Genomic DNA, 24,172 nt, shown 5'->3' with positions numbered 1-24,172 from the left:
CGTCACCCCAGATCCTCTGGCCACTACTATATCAGGAAGATTGTTTGTGTCCTCCTTAGTGAAGACAGATCCAAAGTACCTGTTCAACTCATCTGCCATTTCCTTGTTCCCCATGGAACAGTAGGCAGTGGAGGCCAATTCACTGGATATATTTAAGAGACTTAGATATAGCTCCTAGGGCTAACAAAATCAAGGGATATGGGGAGAAAGCAGGAACAGGGTACTGATTCTGGATGATCAGCCATGATCATATTGAATGGCGGTGCTGGCTTGAAGGGCCGAATGACCTACTCCTGCACCGATTTTGTATGTTTCAACATTAAAATCAGGAACGTACTCTTAAGCCTCTTCCTGAATTAAATAGAACATGACAGATCAGTGGTAGACACAAAATTCTGGATTAACTCAGCGGGACAGGCAGCATCTGTGGAGAGAAGGAATGGGTGAAGTATAGGGTCGAGACTCTTTAGACAAATCAGTATCTTGATTTTATTTATTTGTCTTTTCTAGTTACACTCTTACTTAATTAATAACCTGCGAATCTTGAAAATTTCATTTGGCTCCTCAGTCTTTTGATGGGATTGAGGAATAGTTAAGGGGTGTGGGGCAGGAGAGAGGGAGATGTGGATGGGATGTCTTAATTGATATTTGCATCCAACTGGTAAAGCTCTAATTTTAAGACTGATGATTAATGATTCTCAGAGGAAATAGTTTCTCTATACGCTGTTGAATCCTGTCATCATTTTTAAAAGCTTTACTAGGTCACACATTAAACATCTAAACTTAATGAAAACCCAGACAAAAATTATAAAACTGATGTTTCATGACCTTAGTCTGTAAGCATTGCTGTAACCCTTTGGGACCTATATATTTTTGATGTATTGGCGGAGTGCCTTGTTATGCCTCCGGCAGCAAGGAAATACCTGACACATTCTACCAACAACACTCTAGAGTCTGCCTAGAATTTGACTGCTGAATGGCTTAAATCTGTGGATGGAACCAGCTCACTCTGGAAATTGGGTTGGAGGTGGAAGGCAGTGTGTGGAAATGCTATTTTTAATTTAAATATTACTACAAGTTTTAAAGTTTTTGAGCACAGTGAATATAATGTGTTCAGTATTCATCTTGTTGTAATTACAGATGGTTATAAACATAAGATTAATGCAAAATGAACCACCCTTTTCCCAGAATGCAGCAAAAACAAACCTTGCCAAATAGCAGTGGTTCATTGTATGTTCCAGCTATTAAAACTTAAATTTAGATATGCTTCTTTACTACCATAATATTGGTAATAAAATTTAAAAGGCAATTGAGAGGTTTTAGTCCTGTGTATTTCACCATTCTGTTAACCATTTGTTCAGACGGCTTTCTGTCACTGGAATTTGAAACGCAGAGCCATTCTATTAATTATCATCAATATTTCATCTAAATTTAGCACATTTCATATCTCAACTATTGCTGGAATACTTCGCTGGTTTTCAAAAAGCTACGATTAGTATTATAATAATGCATACTACTTTATACAGTGCCAATCTCCACATTTGAGATCCTAATATCTTAAATGTATATTTAATGTGTTTTAGTGCCTGCGGCATCACATTTAATGACATTTGCTCTGCAATTTAGCATAATACTAATAAGCTCATGAACACTTCTTGTACTATTTCACACATTTGTAAAATGCCATTGACTTTGTGGAAGTATTTGGATTTGGCATGGAACCATGTGGCTGTTAATTTGTTCAAAGTGTCGTGTAATTGGTACATGTGACAATAAACTGATCTTGAAACCTTGTATTAGCAGTTGAGGGCAGTTAGATCATGCATAGTTAGAAGATACTGAAAAATTGTGTATAAAAATTAAAATAGGTTTAATTCAAACTGAAATGAAGATCCTGAATCAAAATAAAGCAAGTTGAAAGGCCTATGGCTTGTTTATGGAGATTTGGAATACTACATTTCATGATATGAACAAATCCAACTAAATATATCATGAGAGATTGAATATTAAATCAAAAGAAAAAAACATAATGTTGCCAGACAAAATCTAGGAAGCACAAGGCTTTGGGAAAATGAAGCAAAGAAAGATGTAAGCTTTGAACTGGAAAAGGAAAGAAAAATATGAGAGAGCAAGTTAGCCAAAAACAGATTGTAAAAATGTCCATGGATATGCAAAAAGGAATCAATAATTTAAGGTTAAATTGGGTCTCTTATAGACTGAGAAATTATGTAGGAGAATTAATAAAATCCACATAGGAAATAATAGGATTGAGCAAAGCCAATATTATTTCCCGTTAGGACAGCATAGGAACAAGCTCATTGGCCCATGTGGAAGATTAATTAATTTAGATGGAAACTATGGATATGGTCACAAACCCAACATTCAAATCAGATAAGGAAGCTTGTTTTTCTTACAGCAGTGAGTTCACTGTGTTCTGTGTGGATGTTATTTGTTGAATTTCATAGTCCAACTTCTACCTTCCTCCTGTTTCTTGTATTAATCTACCACCCCCCGCATAACCTCTCTGATCCCACATAATGTTAGTATATTCATGTATTTAATACTGCAAAGATAGTTAATAAGGAATATGTCTACATTTGGACACTTTTTTATCACTACAAAATATTACAGTTCTTGTGCTTCCTTATCTTCGAGGGTTTTGTCTGAGTAATGCAGTTTACATCTGGCAGCATGTACCCAATCGGGTTTTTCTTTTACTTTTACTACTGTTTGTGTTGTTAGCAGCACCAAATATGGTCCTTTCCACCGAGGAGGGAAATAATCTTTATTCATTGCTCGTACATAAACCTGATCTCCTGGTTTAAACTGGTTCATATTTTCTTGTGCCGGTGGGTCCTGTGCCTGCTTAACTCTTTCATAGATCTTACAAACTGTTTCACAAATGGCTTGAGCATATCTTAAGGATTTTTCATCATTTCAAATTAGAGCTACCTTCTCAGGAGTCATCGGGGGTCAGGGTTCCTGTTATCATAGTTCGCCCCATCAAATATCTCGTGATATTGCCCGTGTTTCTATTTTTCTGATTTCATACATCACTATAGGCATGGCGTCTGGCCATAACAATCTATTTTACTGGCATACTTTAACCAAAGTAGCTTTTATCTCAGCATTTACTTTTTCTACCGTCCCTGAGAACTGTGGTTGATATGGTATGTGTAATTTCCACTGGAACCCAAGAACCTTTGACAGGTTCTGAACTAATTTACTGGTGAAATTAGTTCCTCTGTCACTGTTTATTCCCATGGGTATCCCGAATCTAGGTATTATTTCTTTCATTAAAATATCGACTACTGCCCTTACATCATCCCTCCTTGTGGGGTGTGCTTCCACTCATCTGGAGAACATATCAACTATGACCAGAATGTATTTAAAATGCTTTGCTGCTGGCGGCATATGTACAAAATCAATTTGCAAATTCTCAAAAGGCATTTCAGGTTGTGATAGGTGATCAAATTTTGCAGGCGTCTTCCCTCTATTATTTTGTTGACACACCAGACATGTTCTTGCAACCTTATTAATTATGACTGATATACCTGGTGCATACCGTTGTTGGGACAATGTATGTGCCGTCCCCCCTTTTCCCATGTGAGCCTGTCCTTGGGCTAGACAAGACAGGGACAAAAATAGGCTCCTGGGGCAAATTACCCGACCATCAGGGGTAACCCAGACAATGGGGTCTTGATAACACCCTGCTGTGCCCCAGTAATTCTTTTCTTGGAGCGATGCTAGGCTCTGGGCATCCTGTAACTGGGCTACTTCAATGCCAACCGGGAGTTTTCTTTGTGCTGCAGACTTGATTTTAGCCGCTTGTAATTGTGGGGTTTGCCACAGAGCAATCTGTTTGGCTACATAATCAGCTGACCTGTTTCCCCTTGATACATCATCATCCGATGATTTATGAGCTTTGCAATTTGCCGTGGCAATTGAATGGCATCCAATAAATTAAGACCAGTTTATCATGCTTAATAGTCTTTCCTGCTGATGTGTGACTCTATTTTTCCATAACTGCCCAAAGTTCTGTACAACCCCAAACGCATAGTGAGAATCGGTGTAAATATTAGCACTTTTATCTTTTGCCAATATGCAGGCACGAGTTAACGCATACAGCTCAGGTGCCTGATCCATCGTTCCGGATGGTAAAGTGTACGCCTCCAGCACTTGGCGTGGTGTGACCACTGCATATCCTGCTAATAATCTGTCATCGCTAGGTCGGTGTGAAGCGCCATCAGTAAATAGGACAAGGTCAGGATTATCAATCGGATGACTCTGTAAGTCCAGTCGGGGAGTGGCAGTTGCTTCTACAAGCAATAGACAATCATGGTCACATCCTTCTTCTGGCAGTGGTACAAAGGTAACTGGATTTTTAGCAGGTCATCGCTGATAAGTATAGTTCGGATGTAATAAAAGGATAACTTCATATCCTGTTCTTCTAGTGGCTGCGAAATGCTGTGTAGCTGCTGAGTTCTATAATAACACCTCAGCATGAGGAACAATCACTACACACGAGTGATCAAGAACGATGGGGATTGCTTTTTCTATCAATGTAGCCGTCGCCGCTACAGCTCGCAAGCAGGCTGGCATGCCATTTACTTCAGCTGGTAAAGACACAAAATAATAGGGTACCGGTCTTTTTTCCCCTCCATGTTCTTGAGCCAGGACCAAGACGCAAACCGCTTTGATTCATTTAGGGTTGAAAGTTTTTTTTTTATAATTTGGCAATCCCAGCGCCGGAGCAGTAACCATAGCATTCTTTAGATTGCTAAATGCTTGGTCTCTTTCTGCAGTCCATACTACTCTGGAGGGCTCAGTCTGCAAGGCGGCTGAACGCAATGCTGCATCTAGTTCTCTGTAGTCATGAATTCATTGTCTGCAGTAACCCACCATGCCTAAGAAGAAGAGAATGTCCTTCTTTGCCCTCGGGACCGGGACGTTCTTTGTTGCCTTTATTCTATATTTTCCAAGACTCCTTCTGCCTTCCTGCAGCGTTCGCTTATGTTCTTGGCTGGTTTCAACAAGATACTGTAAATAATGACCTTATGAATCCTGCACTCTTTGCAGAGCACAATGGATTTGATTAACCAATTGACTATGGATTGCTACTTAATTGCCAACAATATTGGCCTTCTTTTGCCCTTGTTCTTCCTCCTTAATTAAATTTAGCAATTGATGTGTCTGCATTTGAGGGAGTTCCACAAACCTACCGTCTACCAATTCCCATGAACTGCGTCTGCACCTGGTCAAGCGAGAGCTGCCAATTGTCACATCCAAAACATCATTTCGTTACCTTGTTCAATTCCAATAAAAATTAAATAAGGAAGGATATTAATTTTTCTTGAGTTTATGGAAATTTGGAAAACTACATTTCATGATATAAACGAAACATACTAAATATATCATGAGAGATTGAATATTAGATCAAAAGAAAAAACATAATGTTGCCAGACAAAATCCAGGAAGCCCAAGGCTTTGGGAAGATTTCAGAATTAAGCAAAGAAAGATGAAAGCTTTGATCTGGAAAAGGAAATGAGAGAGCAAGTTAGCCAGAAACAGATTGTAAAAATGTCCATGGATATGCAAAAAGGAAACAATGATTTTAGGTTAAAGTGCGTCTCTTACAGACTGAGAAATTGCGTAGGTGAATTAAGAAAATCCACATAGAAAATAATAGGATTGAGCGGAGCCAATATTATTTTCCGTTAGGACAGCATAGGAACAAGCTCCTTGGCCCACAATGTCTGTACTGAATATGATGTCAAGTTCAACTCTTACCTACCTGCACACAATCCATATCCTTCCATTCCCTACATGTCCATGTGCCTATCCAAAATACTCTTAATTGCCACTATAGTATCTGCTTCCACCACCAATTCTGGCAGCACATCCAGGCACTCACCATCCTCTATCTGTTAAAAAAAAAATACTTACAGTACAATACAATACAATACAATACCTTGTATTTGTCATTTGAACCTCACATGAAGTTCAAACGAAATTTGGTTTCTGCAGCCATACAAAAAAATAACCAAGACACACACCAACACAATTCAATTCACATAAACATCCATCACAGTGAGTAGCAATGTTACAACATTTTGAGATTTAAAAAATCAAGTCTGTAATTTATCCCATCAGATAAAGCATAAAAATAAGTTTAATTTGACACCTAATTCACTTTCATATCTCATGTATTTAAAAAGTTATGGCCATTTTCATACTCGGAAATTAGCATCTTGTTCCCTATTGATTTTCTATGGACGTAACAAAAAAGCTGTGATCGTGGACAGTCAAAAGCCCATAACTTTCTTAAAAATTAAGAGAACTGAATGAAATTTTCAGTTATCATAGATTGAACCATTCTGAAACAAATATAAAATAATCTTACTTGGATGACCTGAAATTAAAGCATATAATTAGTTAGTTACCCAAGTGTAGTTAATTTCAAACTTCAATTACTAGATCTAAACATCTATCCATTTCTTAATAAATGATTAACATTTTTAAATAGCCTAAGTGTGCAAATAATATTCATAAATAATTCACAATAAAACATGATTTTAAAATCTCATTTACATTAATTTATAGGCCAAATGGAAGGAATTTAGTGTTCAATTGCTGTAAATTAAAGTCCATTTTAAATCAGCTTTCTAGTGGGATCCTGTGAACGCGCTGGTTTAGAACGTTCACATTGCGGTAGATTTGTGCCCTCAAATGCCCAGAAAAACACTGCGGGATATAATGGGCCCAAAATGAGCTACTCGCAATATTAAACTTTGTATAAAGGGATCTTAAGAAGCCCTTTTTAATGTAAAAATAAGCTACATACCTTCTGTGGTTTGCTCTATGCGACCCTGACAGTTGTCGGTGGTCGCGGGTTTAGAGATTGATTTTTAAACTACTATAACTATTATCCAAGGCCTTTAAAACTAATAATAGCTTTTGCGACGGGGTCTTCCAGCGATTTTTCGTTAATAATTAACAAGGCTGAACATCTTCGATTTGAACAGCCTAGAGAAAATCGCGTTTTAAACCCGCCCCCCTCTAAACGGCGCCAAAATCGCGCACACCCGCAGCGACAGATTTTCAGCGACGCTTCAGGTAGGCTTTGCAACATACCTACAGTGAGTCCTCCTCACTGTGATGGAAGGCAAAACTTGTCTCTCCCCTGCTCTCCATTCCTCTCCCGAAGTCGAGGTCAAAGCCCCCGGCGGGCGCTAGCAAGTCCGCGGCCACTCAAAGCCACGCCGGGCGATGTAGGGCCCTGCCCCGGGTCTTGATGTTGGAGCTCCCGGCGGGCGCTAGCAAGTCCGCGGCAATTTACAGCCGTGCCGGGCGTTGTAAGGCCCCGCTCCAGGTCACTCTCAACCCCGCAATTCGGGCGGGAGAATTCGCCGATGCCGGTGCCCCGCAAAGCAGTTTCCCACCGGGGACCCGCAGGCTCCCACTGTCACCATCCACCTGAGTCGGGTCGCAGCAGCTCGCCGCCGCAGCTCTCCACGCTCCGAAGCTGGCTAGCTCCACGGAGGTAGGTCCGTAGGTCCACAGCTGCACAGGCTCCGTGACTTCAGCCCCCAGGTCACACCGGTTCAAGGCCGCTCCACGGCGCTAGGCCCCAACCGCTCAAGGAGACCCGACAGGGAAAAGGTCGGGTCTCCATGCAGGGAAGAGATTTAAAAGTTTCCCCACCCCCCACACATACACATTTAAAAACCCACTACAAACTAAACCCTCTACAGGACAAAAAAATAAAAAATACACAGACAGACTGCAGAGGCCGCTGCGACGTCGATCGCGCCGCCCACCAAACACCAAACATCCTTTGATCCAGCTCCTCAAAAGCTCAAAGGGAGAACATTTCCTTCTGGTATAATTGTTTTATCACCACCACTACCAACTGCCCCTACTCACCTTATTTAAATTGTGACCTACACCACTGTGCCACAATCAAATTGGCCATTGTACATCTGGAGGAACAGTTCATATTCTGCTTGGGTAGCTTATGAACATATGATTTGGGTAACTGTATGAACATAGAATTCTCCAATTGTAGGTAACTAACCTACAAAGAACCCCCCACTCCCCTGCTTTTCCCAGCACTCCGTCTCGATGCGTACCCATTTCTCCCTTTCCCTCTAACCCCAGTCCCCTTCCACCTATATTTCTTCCTCTGGCTTCACATTTTACACCTCTTTTCTCTTAATCTCACTATCTTTTGTCTTTTCATCTTTAGCTGTTTGCCAATGAAAAATCCTCTCACCTGTATCCACCTATAACTTGCTAAACTTTGTCCTGACTCCACCTTTCTTCCAGCTTTCATCCCCTACTGCAATTAATCTGAGGAAGGGTCTCAACTCGAAACATTGCCTATCCAGATTCTCCAGAGATGCTGACCCACCCGCTGAGTTACTCCACCATTTTGTCTTTTATCACTACAGAAAGTTTTCTGACTGGATGCATCTCAGCAATTGCTCTGCTCTTGACTGCTGAACCTGTAGAGAGTGATGAATACAGCCCAGCTCATCGTAGGCTTGTCACTTCATTCCATCCAGTCTATCGTTGCTGTGTGTTGCATCAGGAAGACTGGAAGTATTGTCGAGGATGCCCGGCCTTTTCTTTTTCTCTCGTTTATCTTCTGGGAGAAAAATTGAGAGCTTGAAAGCTCAGATGTCCCGACTTGAGAACAGCTTGTTCCCCACTACTATCTGACTCCAGAATCAAACATCCAGAATCTTTGAAAACTAATTCCCATGTCAATACTCTTACCGATAATGCTACCTAATTTGGTGATTCAGTTATTGTACTTCAATATTCTTTAGCACTACTCTGGTTTTGCACTGCAGTCTTGCATCATTCTGTTGTTTTATTCTCATTGTTGAAATCTATTATTTTTTGTATATACTATTTATTTTGTGTGCTTCATGTGAACAGGAATTTAATTGTGTCCTGGAGTATATGATTAAAAACTAAACATCCCACACCTATGTACTCTGCCACTCACCCACATCAGGGGATTATCCTTTGTAATTTCTACCGATTTCAATGTGTTCCCACCATCAGACATTTTTTCTCCCTCCCTTCTCGGGTATTGGGAATGAACTCAATCCCTCATGACTCCATGATTTGTCAGGGAAAATTGGCCAATTTTGATGTAATGTCATTCTCGGATGATTTCTAATTTACTGAGTGTTTCCAAAATTCTCTTTTTGTTTTAGCTTTTCACCAATAGTAGTGTTCTTAATCACACAATTCCAACATATTATTTTGCCCTTTTTCTCTTTAACTGGTGAACTGAAAGCAATTTAATAAACTGGATTACCTTGGTCTCCATTCTTTTACAGTTATTTCCACTACATCTCTTTGAAACTTTAAACAAGTTTATTTTCTTGCTTTTCCAGTTTTTTTACTTGAAATATTGAAATATTCCAGTGCTAGAATTATTCTTCAGCTTTTGTGCTTTAATTTGATCCAGCTCCTCAAAAGCTCAAAGGGAGAACATTTCCTTCTGGTATAATTGTTTTAACACCACCACTACCAACTGCCCCTACTCACTTTATTTAAATTGTGACCTACACCACTGTGCCACAATCAAATTGGCCATTGTCACAATGCCCTTTATTCTCTTTCATTCACAAAAGACCTCTTATTTGTTTTGCAAGGTCAGCTGTTGAGGATGTTTGATCATATTCAGTTTCTTGCAGCCTTTGATGGCTGACCAAATTTATACGACAACCCAAGCTAAGTAATGTGAATGCCTCCTGGATTGAGCTGTCCAGTAACCCTGCTGGGCAGCTTACTCCAGGATGCATTCACATTACTTAGCTTGGGTTTATCCTCCACGATCTGATGCTGAAATATTATGCCAGGAACCCTCACATTTACTGCTACTAGGATTGCTTTGGTATCTGATTTGGCACCCACATGTTGCCTCTGTAACATCCCATTGAAAAAGTTTCATTCATTTAAATTGTTTTTATTAATTGTATACATTAAAAAGGAAATAAGCACTGAAAAATTATCATTTGGCTAAAAATGTCCTAACTGATACATATGTGCCATTAATCTCCTACACCTATCTGCGTCTAAATCTAACTCACCATTACCTTGTGTAGTCTCCTCTTAAATGCACTTGCAATGGTCACTTTAAACAGGGTGATGGCAAGTTCTATGTTTTTATCACTGTCAATAAAGTTTTTAAATTATTTCCTTACTGGATACATTGGCGATTAACTTACAACAAAGGCTTCTAGCTTCTTCTTATCGAGTCCATACACAAGATTAGAAGTTTTTCAGCCAGAGCTGAACATACTTCTCGGCATCTGCATACAATGGTGTCTGTCTTGTCGCTACTTGGTGGAAACGGGGACACGACGTGAATGCTCTTTCCTTAACCCCGGCTTCTAGCTGTGCTCTTCATATTCTCTGCATTCACTCTATCAAAATTCTCAATGACTTTAAAGATATTTAAGAGATCTCTTCTTTGAAGAGAAAATAGACCTCATCTCTCCATCTATTCTTGAAATAAACAGCCTTGCTTTTCTCGGGTAATCCTTGTAAATCCTTTTTGTCCTTTCCAGTCCCCGATATCATTTTTTAAACTGCAGCCACCACACAATGGTGAAGTATTATGCTAAATATGGTTCAAACAAGGTTCAATGCAAGTTGCTTACTTGCTTACTTTTTAAATTCTGAACTTCTTTAAATTTACTTTTTCATTCTTGGTTTAATTTATAGCTGAGGTATCTATAATTAACTTTCCGTATACTTAAATATCTTCTACCTATCTATTGTCTTCCAGGTAATGTCACCTTGCATTTATTTATGTGTTCAAGAAGGAACTGCAGATGTTGGAAAATCGAAGGTACACAAAAATGCTGGAGAAACTCAGCGGGTGCAGCAGCATCTATGGAGCGAAGAAAATAGGTAACGTTTCGAGCCGAAACATTACCTATTTCCTTCGCTCCATAGATGCTGCTGCACCCGCTGAGTTTCTCCAGCATTTTTGTGTACCTTGCATTTATTTATGTTGTGTTTAATTTACAAATCGTTGCCATTTGACCTCCTGTAATGTGTTTTAGTCTCCCACCTAACTAGCCACAAATTAGTAAATTTGAAAATTATGCCTTGAATCCAGAACCCAAATTATTGATGCAAAGTGTGAACAGCAATAGTCCCTGTATTCGTCACTCTTATCCACTATCAGTATTATTGATGCAAAGTGTGAACAGCAATAGTCCCTGTGGAACAATCACTCTTATCCACTATCAGTATTCAATCCTCAGACCTGTTATCAATCCGTTCTGCTACTTGCCTCTGACTCTGTGAACATTCATTAGTATGTAATGTTGTGCTGTATTGACAGTTTTTTGGAAACTGACGGCTCCATTAATAATATTTGGTAGCTATTTTACCTATTTTTGCTCATATTTAAAACTGGAGTTTCTCCCTCGACCGCAGAACCATCCAATTTTTCTCTACCAACACTCTACTCCGCCTAGCCGAGCTGGTCCTCACCCTTAACAACTTCTCCTTCGACTCCTCCCACTTCCTCCAAGTCCAAGGCATAGCTATGAGAACCCACATGGGCCCTAGCTACGCCTGCCTCTTTGTAAGGTACGTTGAACAATCCCTGTTCCAGGCATACACTGGCCCTATCCCCGAACTCTACCTCCATTACATTGACGACTGCATTGGTGCTACCTCCTGCACCCATGCAGAACTCATGAACTTCATCAACTTCACCACCAATTTCCATCCTACACTCAAATTTACTGAGACCATCTCCGACACCTCCCTCCCCTTTCATGATCTCACAATCTCCATCACAGGAAATAGACTATCAATTGACGTCTATTACAAACCCACTGACCCCCACAACTATCTCAACTACACTTCTTCACACCCTGCTTCCTGCAAAGACTATCCCCTACTCCTAATTCCTCGTCTATGCCCGAGATGAGGTGTTCCATACTAGGGAATGGGGGTGCTCCCATCCCATCATATATGAGGCCATCACTTATGTCTCCTCTGTACCCCGCAGCATTGCCCTTTCTCCCCCTGCCCCTAGTCGCGACAGAGACAGTCCCCCTAGTCCTTACATTTCACCCCACCAGCCGTCGCATACAACACACAATCCTCTAAAATGTTCGCCACCTCCAACGGGATCCTAACACTAGTCACATCTTCCCATCTCCACCCCTTTCCGCCATCTGCAGAGACCGTTCCCTCCGCACCACCCTCCGAACAACGGCCCAGGCTTACAGCCAGTGTGGAGAAGCATGGCTAAATCCAGCTCAACTCTGCCTGTCTCGCCGGGTTAACCTACAGCCCTGCCTGGACTGATGGGACACCAGCCTAGAGCCGTGGAGTTAGCCCTGCTTCTCCGCGCTGGCTGTAAGCCTGGGCCATTGTTTGCGAAAGTCCAGGCAGGACTGGTAGGGTAACAGGCAGAGTTGAGCTGAATTTACTGCTGCCTCTCTGCGTTGCCTGTGGGCCTGGGGCACCGCTCCTGTCTGACTCCCGACGTCTCTGGCCCCCGGCTGGCTACAGATGAGGCGCAGGTCTATGTCCATGCAGTGGTACAGCTGCCTAGAGTGTTTTTCGCTTGTGACCTATGACCTGGGCATGCGCAGTCGGAAGACCAAACTCGCTTATTGGAAAGGCATTTACAGGGCAATGGTGCAAGTGCAAATGTGTAAAGTTAATGGGATAGCTGTATCAAACGACCACAGTAGGCAGAAAGGTCCAAATGGCACCACCACCTTTGCTGTCATTATTATGCAATAGAATTTTAAACTTCATCTTAATATTATCTGTAAATGATGCAATATCAAGTAATGTTTAACAAGGAACTGCAGATGCTGGAAAATCGAAGGTAGACCAAAATGCTGGAGAAACTCAGCGGGTGAGGCAGCATCTATGGAGCGAAGGAAATAGAAACGTTTCGTACCGAAACCCTTCTGTCTGGATTAGGGCATTAGCTCCAGGGAGAGGTTGGGCAGACTTGGATTGTTTTCTCTGGAACACCGGAGGTTGCAGGGAAGCCTGATGGAAGTATATCTAATCATGACACGATCAGAATGTATTTCCCAGGATAGTCAAATCAAATTAAGGTGGGAGGGGCAGGTTTTTTTTACACAGAGTGCAGAGTGTGTTGAATGCGCTGTCTGTATGAAGCCGGTTAGTGGCATTTAAAAGACTTTTAGATAGGCATTTGTAAATGCAGGGAATGGAGAGATATGGGTTATGTGCAGCTACATAAGTGATGGTCTTGGCATTATGTCGACACCAACATCTTGGGCAGAAGGGCCTGTTCTTGTGCTGAACTGTTCTATGATCTATGAATGGAACTCTTTCAAATGCTTTGAAATTCTGCTGTCCGGCATACACAATGTTGGATTGTATTACATTGTAAGTAGTAACCTCCTAACGAGAATCTACCTGAATCCTAAAGATTAAACTGAACAAATTTAATCATGGTAAATAAGTAATTCCAGATGTTCTGAAACACATCTGTATTTTTATATTATTTGCTATATGCTCGTTTTCACTCCATTTAATAATGCAAAGAAAGTTTTCTCTTACTCATAATGTCCTCAGAGTACATAAAAGATGAAAAGCTGTATAAAATGTAACAAATTCCCTTTTATAATATTTCAGTTGAAATTTACGTTGCCAGCTATTGTCCCCCAAATGAATATAACTATGCAAGCAATGTGAAAGGTGGATTTACAATTTTTTAAATGTTGCATGGGTTGCAGTAATCACTTGACCCTTCCCCTTACTTGAGTGGTCTTGATTAATGCCAGGGATCTGAGGCCTTATTTATTTTCTTTCTGTGACTGCCCCCAGACCCTACTACATTGCTCATTTACACAGTGGTGTGGGTAGGTTGGTCCAAACAGTTGTCCTCCTCTTTACCATTTGCAGGCATGATGCTCTTCCTTTCCACCATTTGCTCAAAAATAGTTTAACACTTTGAAAGTGTGTTTGTGAATCTTAAAACTTAATAAAATCACCTTGGCCCAATGGGGTTAAATGGCTTTGCATAGTTTTGCTTGGCTTGGGTCTCACTGCCACCTGACCTCTAATTTGAAAGCCCTTGTAAGTCTCCAAATTTCAACATGGATGTGCTCTCTTCCACATCTGCAAATGTTTTAGCTCCTTTTCCCTGCAACTTTCATTCCTCTACTCTCCCGGTACTTGATTTTTATTTGCCATTTTCTCGATATAGTGGAATTTCACCCTGTAATCCAATCTCAGCCAATCTTTGAACGTCTCCTTAAAATGCACCTCTTCAATCTCACCCTCCCACTCCTGTGAACTGTGGCACTTGGATGTATTAAGGAGCTAAATGAATGTATTCCGACAAATAAATTAGTTTTTTTACAAATTAAAGTTAAAACATTTTGCTTGCCTGAAAATTGTATTTAAGTAAATTAATATTTATAATTGCAGGTTATTTTGGTTCAAGTCAATCCAGGTGAGACATTTACCATTAGAAGAGAGGATGGACAACTTCAGTGCATTACAGGTAACTTATACTGATTAAAAATAATAACTCTTATCATGATGCATTTCATAAACACATGCTCTTTGTGTGAGATTGTCAAAAAAATGTGATGATTCAGTTCGTTTTTTGATAATACAGGTGCACAACCTTTTATCCGAAGATCCAAATAAAGAAAACCTCCGAATAGCGGACATTTTTTCGGTCCTTGAAGAAAGGTCCTTGAAAACGTTCACCGAGGGCGGCCCGCAGAGGTGACAGCGGAACCTCCGGTCGGTCCTCGAAGAAAGGGGAACTAAATCCCCATTCATAAAAGAGAAGGTGAGGGTATATTGCGCGGGAGGGTTAATAATTGACAATATGCTGCTGCCTGCCCGCTGAGTTAAAAAGTTCCCACGGTAGGCTCACGATACACAGTGTATCGTGAGTCTTGCGTGGGAACTTTTTAACTCAGCGGGCAGGCAGCAGCAGATTGTCGCTCCCTTCAGTTTCACCCCACCTACACCCCTCTGCTTCCCGCCCATGTGTGTGACCCCTTCCCTCCCCTCTCCAGCTCCCCGCCCATTGCACCGGTGCGGGGGCTTTGCACTGTCTTCACGTCGGCGATGCCAGCAGGTCAGTGCCAGTCACCGGAGACGTCAGGACCAACGGCACACCGACCCCCAGGCCCACTGCAAGCACGGAGATCCCAGAGACCCACAGCCAGCAGCAGCCCAGCCCCGTTCCAACTCCAGAGGAAAACTGCAAACTGGCCGGAGACGTCAGGACCACCAGAAGCCGCTCCCCGATGGGCCGCTACGGCGACAAGTGGCAGTTCGCCCACAGCCCGAGCTGTGCCCCCTCATCGGGACACCGACCCCCAGGCCCACTGCAAGCACGGAGATCCCAGATCAGCAACTCCAGCCCAGCCCCGTTCCAACTCCAGAGGAACACGCTCCCCGTATGGGCAGAAGCTGATGGTGTGCAAGGTACGTCTTGTTCTTGGGGTCGCGCAGCTCGGGCTGTGGGCGAACTGCCACTTGTCGCCGTAGCGGCCCATCGGGGAGCGGATTCCTCTGGAGTTGGATGGGGAGGGGGGTATTGTGCCATTTGATTGCCCCCTACTATCCCAGGGACAGGGAGACAGGACGTTCACCGAGGGCGGCCCGCAGAGGTGACAGCGGAACCTCCGGTCGGTCCTCGAAGAAAGGGGAACTAAATCCCCATTCATAAAAGAGAAGGTGAGGGTACATTGCGCAGGAGAGTAGGAATCCCAAGACAAAGTTGAGTGAGCGTTCACCGAGGGTGGCCCGCAGAGGTGACAGCGGAACCTCCGGTCGGTCCTGGAAGAAAGGGGAACTAAATCCCCTTCATAAAAGAGAAGTGGAGGGTATATTGCCCGGGAGGGTATATCGCCTACCTGGAAGAAACCGGACATTTTTTGCAGGATGTCGTCTGCACACCAAAGCTCACCAAAGCTCACGTTTGGCGCTAAACATGGCACGCCAAAGCTCACGTTTGGCGCCAAACGCACGTCGCCTCTGCTGCACACGGATATAAGAGTGTGAAAATGTCGCCTTAGGCCGCCTAAGGGCATGTAGCCCCGCTAGGGTGACATGAGTGCGAGAGGTGATTCAATGCTGCGGTCACATTTACAAATTCAGGAATTCATTAAACACACTGCATTTCATACAGACATTTATTCTGCAAGAAAAAACTACATTGAAGACTCAAACTCGCGACCGAGGAACTGCCGGGATCAAGGCGCAAACTCGCGACCTTGCGGATATGAGCCGAGCACTTTACCACTCTACCATTAAAATCTACGCTAAAAAATTTCCATTCCGAAGGCCGACAAATTCCGAATTACGAAAAGTGTCTGGTCCCAAGGCTTTCGGATAAAAGGTTGTGCACCTGTATTTGCATTGAGTTCTATTTGATAAATTAACTTGACTGCACTCTTTCATTGGAATAAATGAACTTAGCTTCAACAGGAATGTACATCAGAGTTTGTAATCAGCAATGTCGTATTGCAGTTTATCTTTTAAGATTGTTAGTTATGGATGTGCACAGAATGGAAACAGCTTTCAGACCATATTTTAGATATGTTGAGATCACAAGACCTTTTGCATTTCTAAGTAAACGTTGGTGTTGATTCAGATGTGCGTGTGAAATGCTTGCAGCATAAAGCAACTTTTCCAGCAGTGAGGCACTCTTAACATTCTCCCTCCTTTAAACAGAATTTCAAAAATGATGTTAGCCAAGTAGTATTGTGGCTGAAAAAGTGGGTAAGAACAGTCTGGAGTGTGAGCGAAAAATAACTAGAAAGTACACCTTTTTTAAGTAGAAAAGGCTGATTGAAAATCAGCTAAATGGAAGCTTAGAGGTGTACAGCTGTCCACACTCTAAGCAGGGAAAAGATGAAGACTTTGCAATTCGACGAGTTCATAGGTAGTGATTGTATTGCTGTCCAAGTAATGCACTTCTTTTCTATTGTAATGTGCTGGATAGGTAATGTTCAATTTTAATGATGGAACTAAGACATTTTTGCAAATGTTTCAAATCCATTTGACTATGCAATAGCTACATATTTTTTTTATCATAATCTTCTAGTTAGTCCCAGTTTACAGTTGAAAAGACTATCTTAATTTATTGTGCTATTGTCCCCTAAAAGTAATGCTTTTTGAAAGAAATTCCAGTTATAGCAAAACTAACTAGGGAAAGAGTAGGTCATCCTGTGGATCAAAGGAATAGCACTAGAATATGTGGACATGATCCTAAGTGAATACTTCTCATCTGCTTTTACAAATGAGAAAGATGTGGAAGATAATGCTTAGCGAAGGGCACATTGATAATCTGGAGCATGTCACTGTTATTTAGGTATTTTGGAAGACATAGGTAAATAAATCTCATGGGGCATATGAGATCTATTCCAAGATTCCATGAGATGCAAGGGTGGCAATTGTTTGGGTTGTGACAGATTTCTGCATCTTTGTTAGCCACAGGTGAGATACCAGAATACTCGAAGGTAGCCACTATTGTGATTTTTTTAAAGAAAGGAAGCAGGGATACAGGCCAATAAGCCATACATCAGTGGCAGGGAAATTATTGAAAATTTTAAGGAATAAGATTAATGTACAGTTGAAACACAGGAGCTAATAGGGGTGGTTGATGTTGCCTTCAGATGCTTTTCTGATTGCAAGTCTGTGACCAGTGGTGTTATGAAGGATTCAGTGCTGGGATTTGAGATTTAATCTGTGTTTGAGATTATATATTAACAATTTGGATGTGAGTACCAGAAGTAAGATTAGTATGTTTGTGGATGGCACGAAAATTGGTGGTGTTGCGGATAACGATGAAGATTGTATAAGGCTACTCCAGGAAATAAATCAGATGGAATGTCGGGTGGAGCACTGGGAGATGGAATTTAATATGTAATGCAAGTTGATTTGTTTTGGGAAATAAAGTCAAGAGTCGAGTGTTTAATTGTAATATGCATCGGTTAGTATTAAATTCCATCTCCCAGTGCTCCACCCGACATTCCATCTGATCTATTCCCTGCAGTAGCCTTACACAATCTTCATCGCTATCCGCAACGCCACCAATTTTTGTGCTATCCATTGGGTTGAAGGCCAATCTTCCAGCTGAGAAGATGGTCAACATCTTTTTTTTGGCTTGCATTTACACATTATAATTTAATTTACAAATTTTCATGCATAACTAAACATTTGAACTTGTATGTATGGATGTTTTTAATAGTGATGCAGGCTAATGAAACCTAGTCACAAGTTTATTAAAATCAAGCCTTATATGTGGGTGTGATTGGGAATCTTCTAATGAATTATCCTTTTGCTCCAAGAATATCTATTTATGTCATAGTGTGCTTTAAATACTGGCACGGATGAGTCACTAAAGGCACTGTTGCTGATTGTTCAGCATAAGAGCTTCTGGCTTTGTTTGATTCCAGAAAGATGGATAGTTCCTGCGTTTAAATTAGGTAAATGAGTGCAAATGCCAGTTTCACAATGTTTCAGAGGTTTTTCTGAATGGAAATTATTAACTTTGGACCAGTTCTTATTCAAGATTAGTGTCAATGTTTAATGGGAGAATTGATGAGGAAATGATGATTTGCTCATCGCATTATCTAAGCATTTCTTCTTTTATAAAATATTGTTGAATTACGAATGTTCATTATTAAATAACTGCATCTTAATCTAGACGTACCCATCATGCCCTTTGAGATCCTTTCCTGAGTAATATTTATGTGGTTTGAGATCCTTCATTATTTGTTGTAATAAATATAGCATTTTGTATGACAATGCAAAAGTTTATTTTTCATTCTGATATTTGCACAAATTTTGAGTAATGAGAACAATTCAAATGTGTTGTCTTATCTATATATTACAAAAACATTTCATAGCTTGACAGAAATTGAATATCAGGTCATAAGGAATAGGAGTAGAATTGGGCCATTCGGTCCACCAAGTCTACTCCGCCATTCAATCATGGCTGATCTATCTCTCCCTCCTAATAACATTCTCCTGCCATCTCCCCATATCCTCTGATACCTGTATTAATCAAGAATCTATCCATCTCTGCCTTAAAAATATCCACTGACAGCCTCCACAGTCTTCTGTGGCAAATAATTCCTCAGATTCATCACCCTCTGAATAAAGAAATCTCTCCTTATCTCCTTCCTAAAATAACATCCTTTAATTCTGAGGCTATAACCTCTAGTCCCAAACTCTCCCACTAGTGGAAACATCCTCTCCATATCCACTCTATCCAAGCCTTTCACTATTCTGTATGTTTCAATGAGGTCCCCCCTCATTCTTCTAAACTCCAGCTAATACAGGCCCAGTGCTGACAAACGCTCATCATAGGTTAACCTACTCATATAATTGATCAATGATAACAAAATTTTGTTAATCCACGTGTAAGATCACAGCCTAGAGTTAACTGAGATTACAACACAATGAAAAACTGTTGTGCCTCTTGGAAATTGGGGTTTGTCATTCTTGAATGCTTAGTGGGCACATGTACAAATGCATGAAATATGAGGAAGAGTAGGGCACTTGGTCCTTCAGGCCTGCGCCACCATTCAGTTAGATCATGGCTAATGTGTTTGTAAGCTCCACATTCTCATCTGTCCCCAGTAACACACATGCCTTCCTCATTAAGAACTTTAAAAAAAAATCAAAGACCTTGCTTCCATTATCTATCAAGGAAGGAAGTTCCAAAGGTTCACAACTGTGAGGGGGGAGAAATTCAGTTCATCTCTCAGGTGGATGATCAGTTATATTTAAGCTGTGAGGCCTCATTCTAGGTTCTCAACAAGAAGAAACATCTTAAAATTGTCAATAAATCTAATCTATCATTAACAATTATTCTCACTTAATCGATTTCAGAACAATAAGTAGTTTGATCTGTCTTAAAACAGTGAGGTAAAATTTACTCGTATACTTTTTTGTACATTTAAGGATGAGGCGTGAAAATCCTGTAACCTTCAGTGTTGATCATGAACTTACTCAATTTCACTTGGTTCAGTAATGACCAAATGCTAGTTTTGAGTGATTAACTCATCTTCAATGGCCTTTCTCAATATTTTGGTGTTATTTTTGTAATAAATTCATGCAGGTTTCAAATAGTTTAAGACACTCTTTAATCCATTTGTAGTGAGTGTTCTATAAACTAAATTCCAATGCTTCTAGTCAAACAAAATATACTATGCTTTTGCGTATTACTGAAACTTTCTAAAGAACTCTTATACTGCTGAATCATCAGATAAAATGTTCCTGAGCAAATAGCTATCATGGAATCCACTCTGCAGCTTGTAATATTGGTCTGGAATCTATAGTGACTGAAACCACAGGTGTGTCAACGTTTTCAATTACAGTTACTATGGTAGCATTGACTCATTCATCCAGGCTACTAGAATTTATCTTCAGCTGCAAGTGAAAAACCTGATCCTCTGTGATGATCAATATATATTATTGACAAAGCAAAGGATCTGCCGCAAATTCAATATACAAGCCTTAGAGTATGCAGCAATATAAAGTTTAACAAATGTATTTATCGGTTCGTTAGAGATATGCTAGATTGGTACCAGGGATGGCGACTTGCCATATGAGGAGAGATGGAAAAGATGGAATTTATAATACGATTTCATGGAAGCATACTATTATTTTGTCATACTTGATAGGCTAGTCACATCCAGGATATTTATTTTGACTGAACAGTCTAGGAGTACAATCACAGGGCGTTATTTAGGACTGAGATGAACATTTTTTTCTTGGTTGTCATTTGGAATTCCTTACCTCGGAGGGCTGCTGAGGCTTGGCCAATGAGATGATTGAAAACAGAGATCAAAAGATTTCTGGATTTTAAGGGAATTGAGAGCTATGGGGATAGTGCAGGAAAATGGTGTTGAGATAGAAGCCCAGCCATGATCTTGAGAAATGGCAGAGTAGGCTTGAACGATTTTTTTGTTCTGATGTATATTCCAACCAATGGACGAGGCAAACAAACCTCAAACTAATAAATTAAATAAAGGATAGTACCCACGGCAATATAGCACCCCCACCCCTTGGTTACAATTCTAAGCATGTGTTATCTTTTAAATTATGTACTGCCTCTGAGGTGAAATTGATAGCAACTGTGGTACATTACTTCAAATGATCACCATTTGTTTCAAAGGCTGAAGTGTTATTTTGTCTGTGGGCAGAAATATTATATTGTGAATTACTACTTCTGGAAATCAGGTAATCAATTTCTGGTAATCACGACTATTGTTAAGAATTCTGTTAATTTCTGATTTTGGCCAAATATATTGTGATTGGTTCACTTGTATGTATTTCTTTGTTGCTACATTTTAACAAAAGTTATAATATTTGAAAGATTTTTTTGTTGTGGAAGCAGAGACTTCATGGTACATATATATAAATTTATATATTTCCTGTCTGCTGCGATTTACAAGATACTACATTGATATTTTTGACAGCTAAATAAAACAATAGACAATAGGTGCAGGATTAGGCCATTCGGCCCTTCGAGCCAGCACCGCCATTCAATGTGATCATGGCTGATCATCCACAATCGGTATCCCGTTCTTGCCTTCTCACCATATCCCCCGACTCCGCTATCTTTAAGAGCTCTATCTAACTCTCTCTTGAAAGCATGCAGAGAATTGGCCTCCACTGCCTTCTGAGGCAGAGAATTCCACAGATTCACAACTCTGGTTGAAAACGTTTTTCCTCATCTCTGTTCTAAATGGCCTATTCCTTAATCTTAAACTGTGGCCTCTGGTTCTGGACTCCCTCAACATCGGGAACATGTTTCCTTCCTCTAGCATGTCCAATTAATAATCTTATATGTTTCAATAAGATCCCCTCTGATCCTAAATTCCAGAGTATACAAGCCCAGCCGCTCCATTCTCTCAGCATATGACAGTCCCGCCATCCCGGGAATTAACCTCGTGAACCTACATTGCACTCCTTCAATAGCAAGAATGTCCTTCCTCAAATTTGGAGACCAAAACTGCACACAATATTCCAGGTGTGGTCTCACTAGGGCCCTGTGCAACTGCAGAAGGGCCTCTTTGCTCGTATACTCAACTCCTCTTGTTATGATGGCCAACATGCCATTCGCTTTCTTCACTACCTGCTGTACCTGCATGCTTACTTTCAGTGACTGATGAACAAGGACCCTCAGATTTTGTTGTACTTCCCCTTTTCCCAACTTGACACCATTATGATAATAGTCTGCCATCCTGTTTATGCCACCAAAGTAGATAACCTCACATTTATCCACATTAAACTGCATCTGCCTTGCATCTGCCCACTCACCCAACCTGTCCAAGTCACCCTGCACCCTCATAGCATCCTCCTCACAGTTCACACTGCCACCCAGCTTTGTGTCATCTGCAAAATTACTGATGTTACTTTGAATCCCTTCATCTAGATCATTAATGTATATTGTAAATAGCTGCGGTCCCAGCACCGAGCCTTGCGGTACCCCACTATTCACTGCCTGCCATTCTGAAAGGGACCTGTTAATCCCTACTCTTTGTTTCCAGTCTGCCAACCAATTTTCTATCCATGTCAGTACCCTACCCCCAGTACCATGTGCCCACTAATCTCCTATGTGGCACCTTATAAAATGCTTTCTGAAAGTCCAGGTACACTACATCCACTGGCTCTCCCCTGTCCATTTTCCTAGTTACATCCTAAAAAAAATTCAGAAGATTAGTCAAGCATGATTTCCCTATCGTAAATCCATGCTGACTCGGACTGATCCTGTTACTGCTATCCAAATGTGCCGTTATATCATCTTTTATAATTAACTCCAGCATCTTCCCCACTCCCAATGTCAGGCTATACTGATTCTACATCTCCTGATTCTATGTCACCCCTCGCAAGGTACTTAATTTCATTCCTCTCCAACATAGCTACACCACCCCCTCTGTCCACTGGTCTGTCTTCAATAGAATGTATACCGTTGAATATTCAGTTCCCAGCCCTAATCCTCTTGCAGCCATGTTTCTGTAATTCGCACAACATCATACTTGCCAATTTCTGATTGAGCCTCAAGCTCATCCACTTTTTTTCTTATACTTTGTGCATTCATATATAATACTTTTAATCCATTACTCCCCTCACCTTTCACCCCCCCCCCCCCCTCCCCACACACTATTTAGTTTAAACCCACCCATGTAGCAGTGGCAAACTATGGTTATCAACTTTCTTTTGCTCTTGCTCTTTTACCATTTAAACATTGACTTTTCAATAAAATCATAAGATATCACTACCTCAAATGTGGAAATCCAAAGTTGCGCAGATCCAAATGGGATCAGTGTGGAACTGTAGATGGACAGGGGCCATAGGCCTGTTTCTGTGCTGTACAACTCAATGCAGAAAATAATTTGAAAGATGCTCGGTGAATAGTATGGTTATTTCAATGGAGGTGCTAATATTATAAGAAGAATAAAGCCATTCAGAAGTGAAACATATGTAAATAAAGGGTGGTGAACATTTAGGTCACTCCCCCCTAAAAGGCTTTGGATACAGATCAGTTGAAATTTTCACAGTTGATTGTGATAATTTTGGAATGGAGTTCATTTCCATATTTCTTGCAACTTAAACGACGGCCACACAGCCCATCTATGGAGCTCTTAGAGTATTTCATTCCCACACTTTTTTTGTAACCTATAACATATGTATGTAAGGATCACAATGAGCAGAAGAACATGCTTGGAATTGAATTGTCTTCTCGCCCACATGGGGTTTATTCCCAGATCAATAAGCACACCAGGTGTGGATAATCATGTAATTTCTATACATTTTGTATATTTTCTTTCTCTCTGTTAAAAGTTAAAATGTTATTAAAAATGATGTGTGAAACGATTTGCAGGCAAATTTAAACCAAATTGATTTGAAGTCCAGAATATTTAGAGCACAACTTGCAAAAATGAATCCAGATTTTAAAGCATATCGAAAAGAGAACAACATTTGGAACGTCGCCTATTTCCTTCGCTCCATAGATGCTGCTGCACCCGCTGAGTTTCCCCAGCAATTTTGTGTACCTTTGGAATACATTGGTACCTTAAAATTGTTTCCATAAATACAATAGTTTTGACAGTATTTAGTGAAAATCAATTACTATGTAGGGCAT

General features: G+C 40.8%; 1 protein-coding gene across 6 annotated transcripts in view; it reads left to right on the top strand.

Moving 5' to 3' along the window:
• Window positions 1-24,172, top strand: part of fndc3a (fibronectin type III domain containing 3A) — a 160,027-nt gene that overhangs the window by 48,525 nt on the left and 87,330 nt on the right. For all 6 annotated transcript variants that reach the window (XM_033032826.1, XM_033032829.1, XM_033032824.1 and 3 more), the window contains exon 3: window positions 14,473-14,548. In XM_033032826.1, coding sequence (XP_032888717.1) covers window positions 14,473-14,548 — 76 coding nt within the window. The remainder of the gene's footprint in view (window positions 1-14,472; window positions 14,549-24,172) is intronic.

This window comes from Amblyraja radiata, chromosome 14 (assembly GCF_010909765.2).
Source record: "Amblyraja radiata isolate CabotCenter1 chromosome 14, sAmbRad1.1.pri, whole genome shotgun sequence".
In the NCBI taxonomy this organism is placed as follows: Eukaryota; Metazoa; Chordata; class Chondrichthyes; order Rajiformes; family Rajidae; genus Amblyraja; species Amblyraja radiata.
Note: the sequence above shows the minus strand (reverse complement) of the source record. Positions and strands in the feature narration are given on the sequence as shown.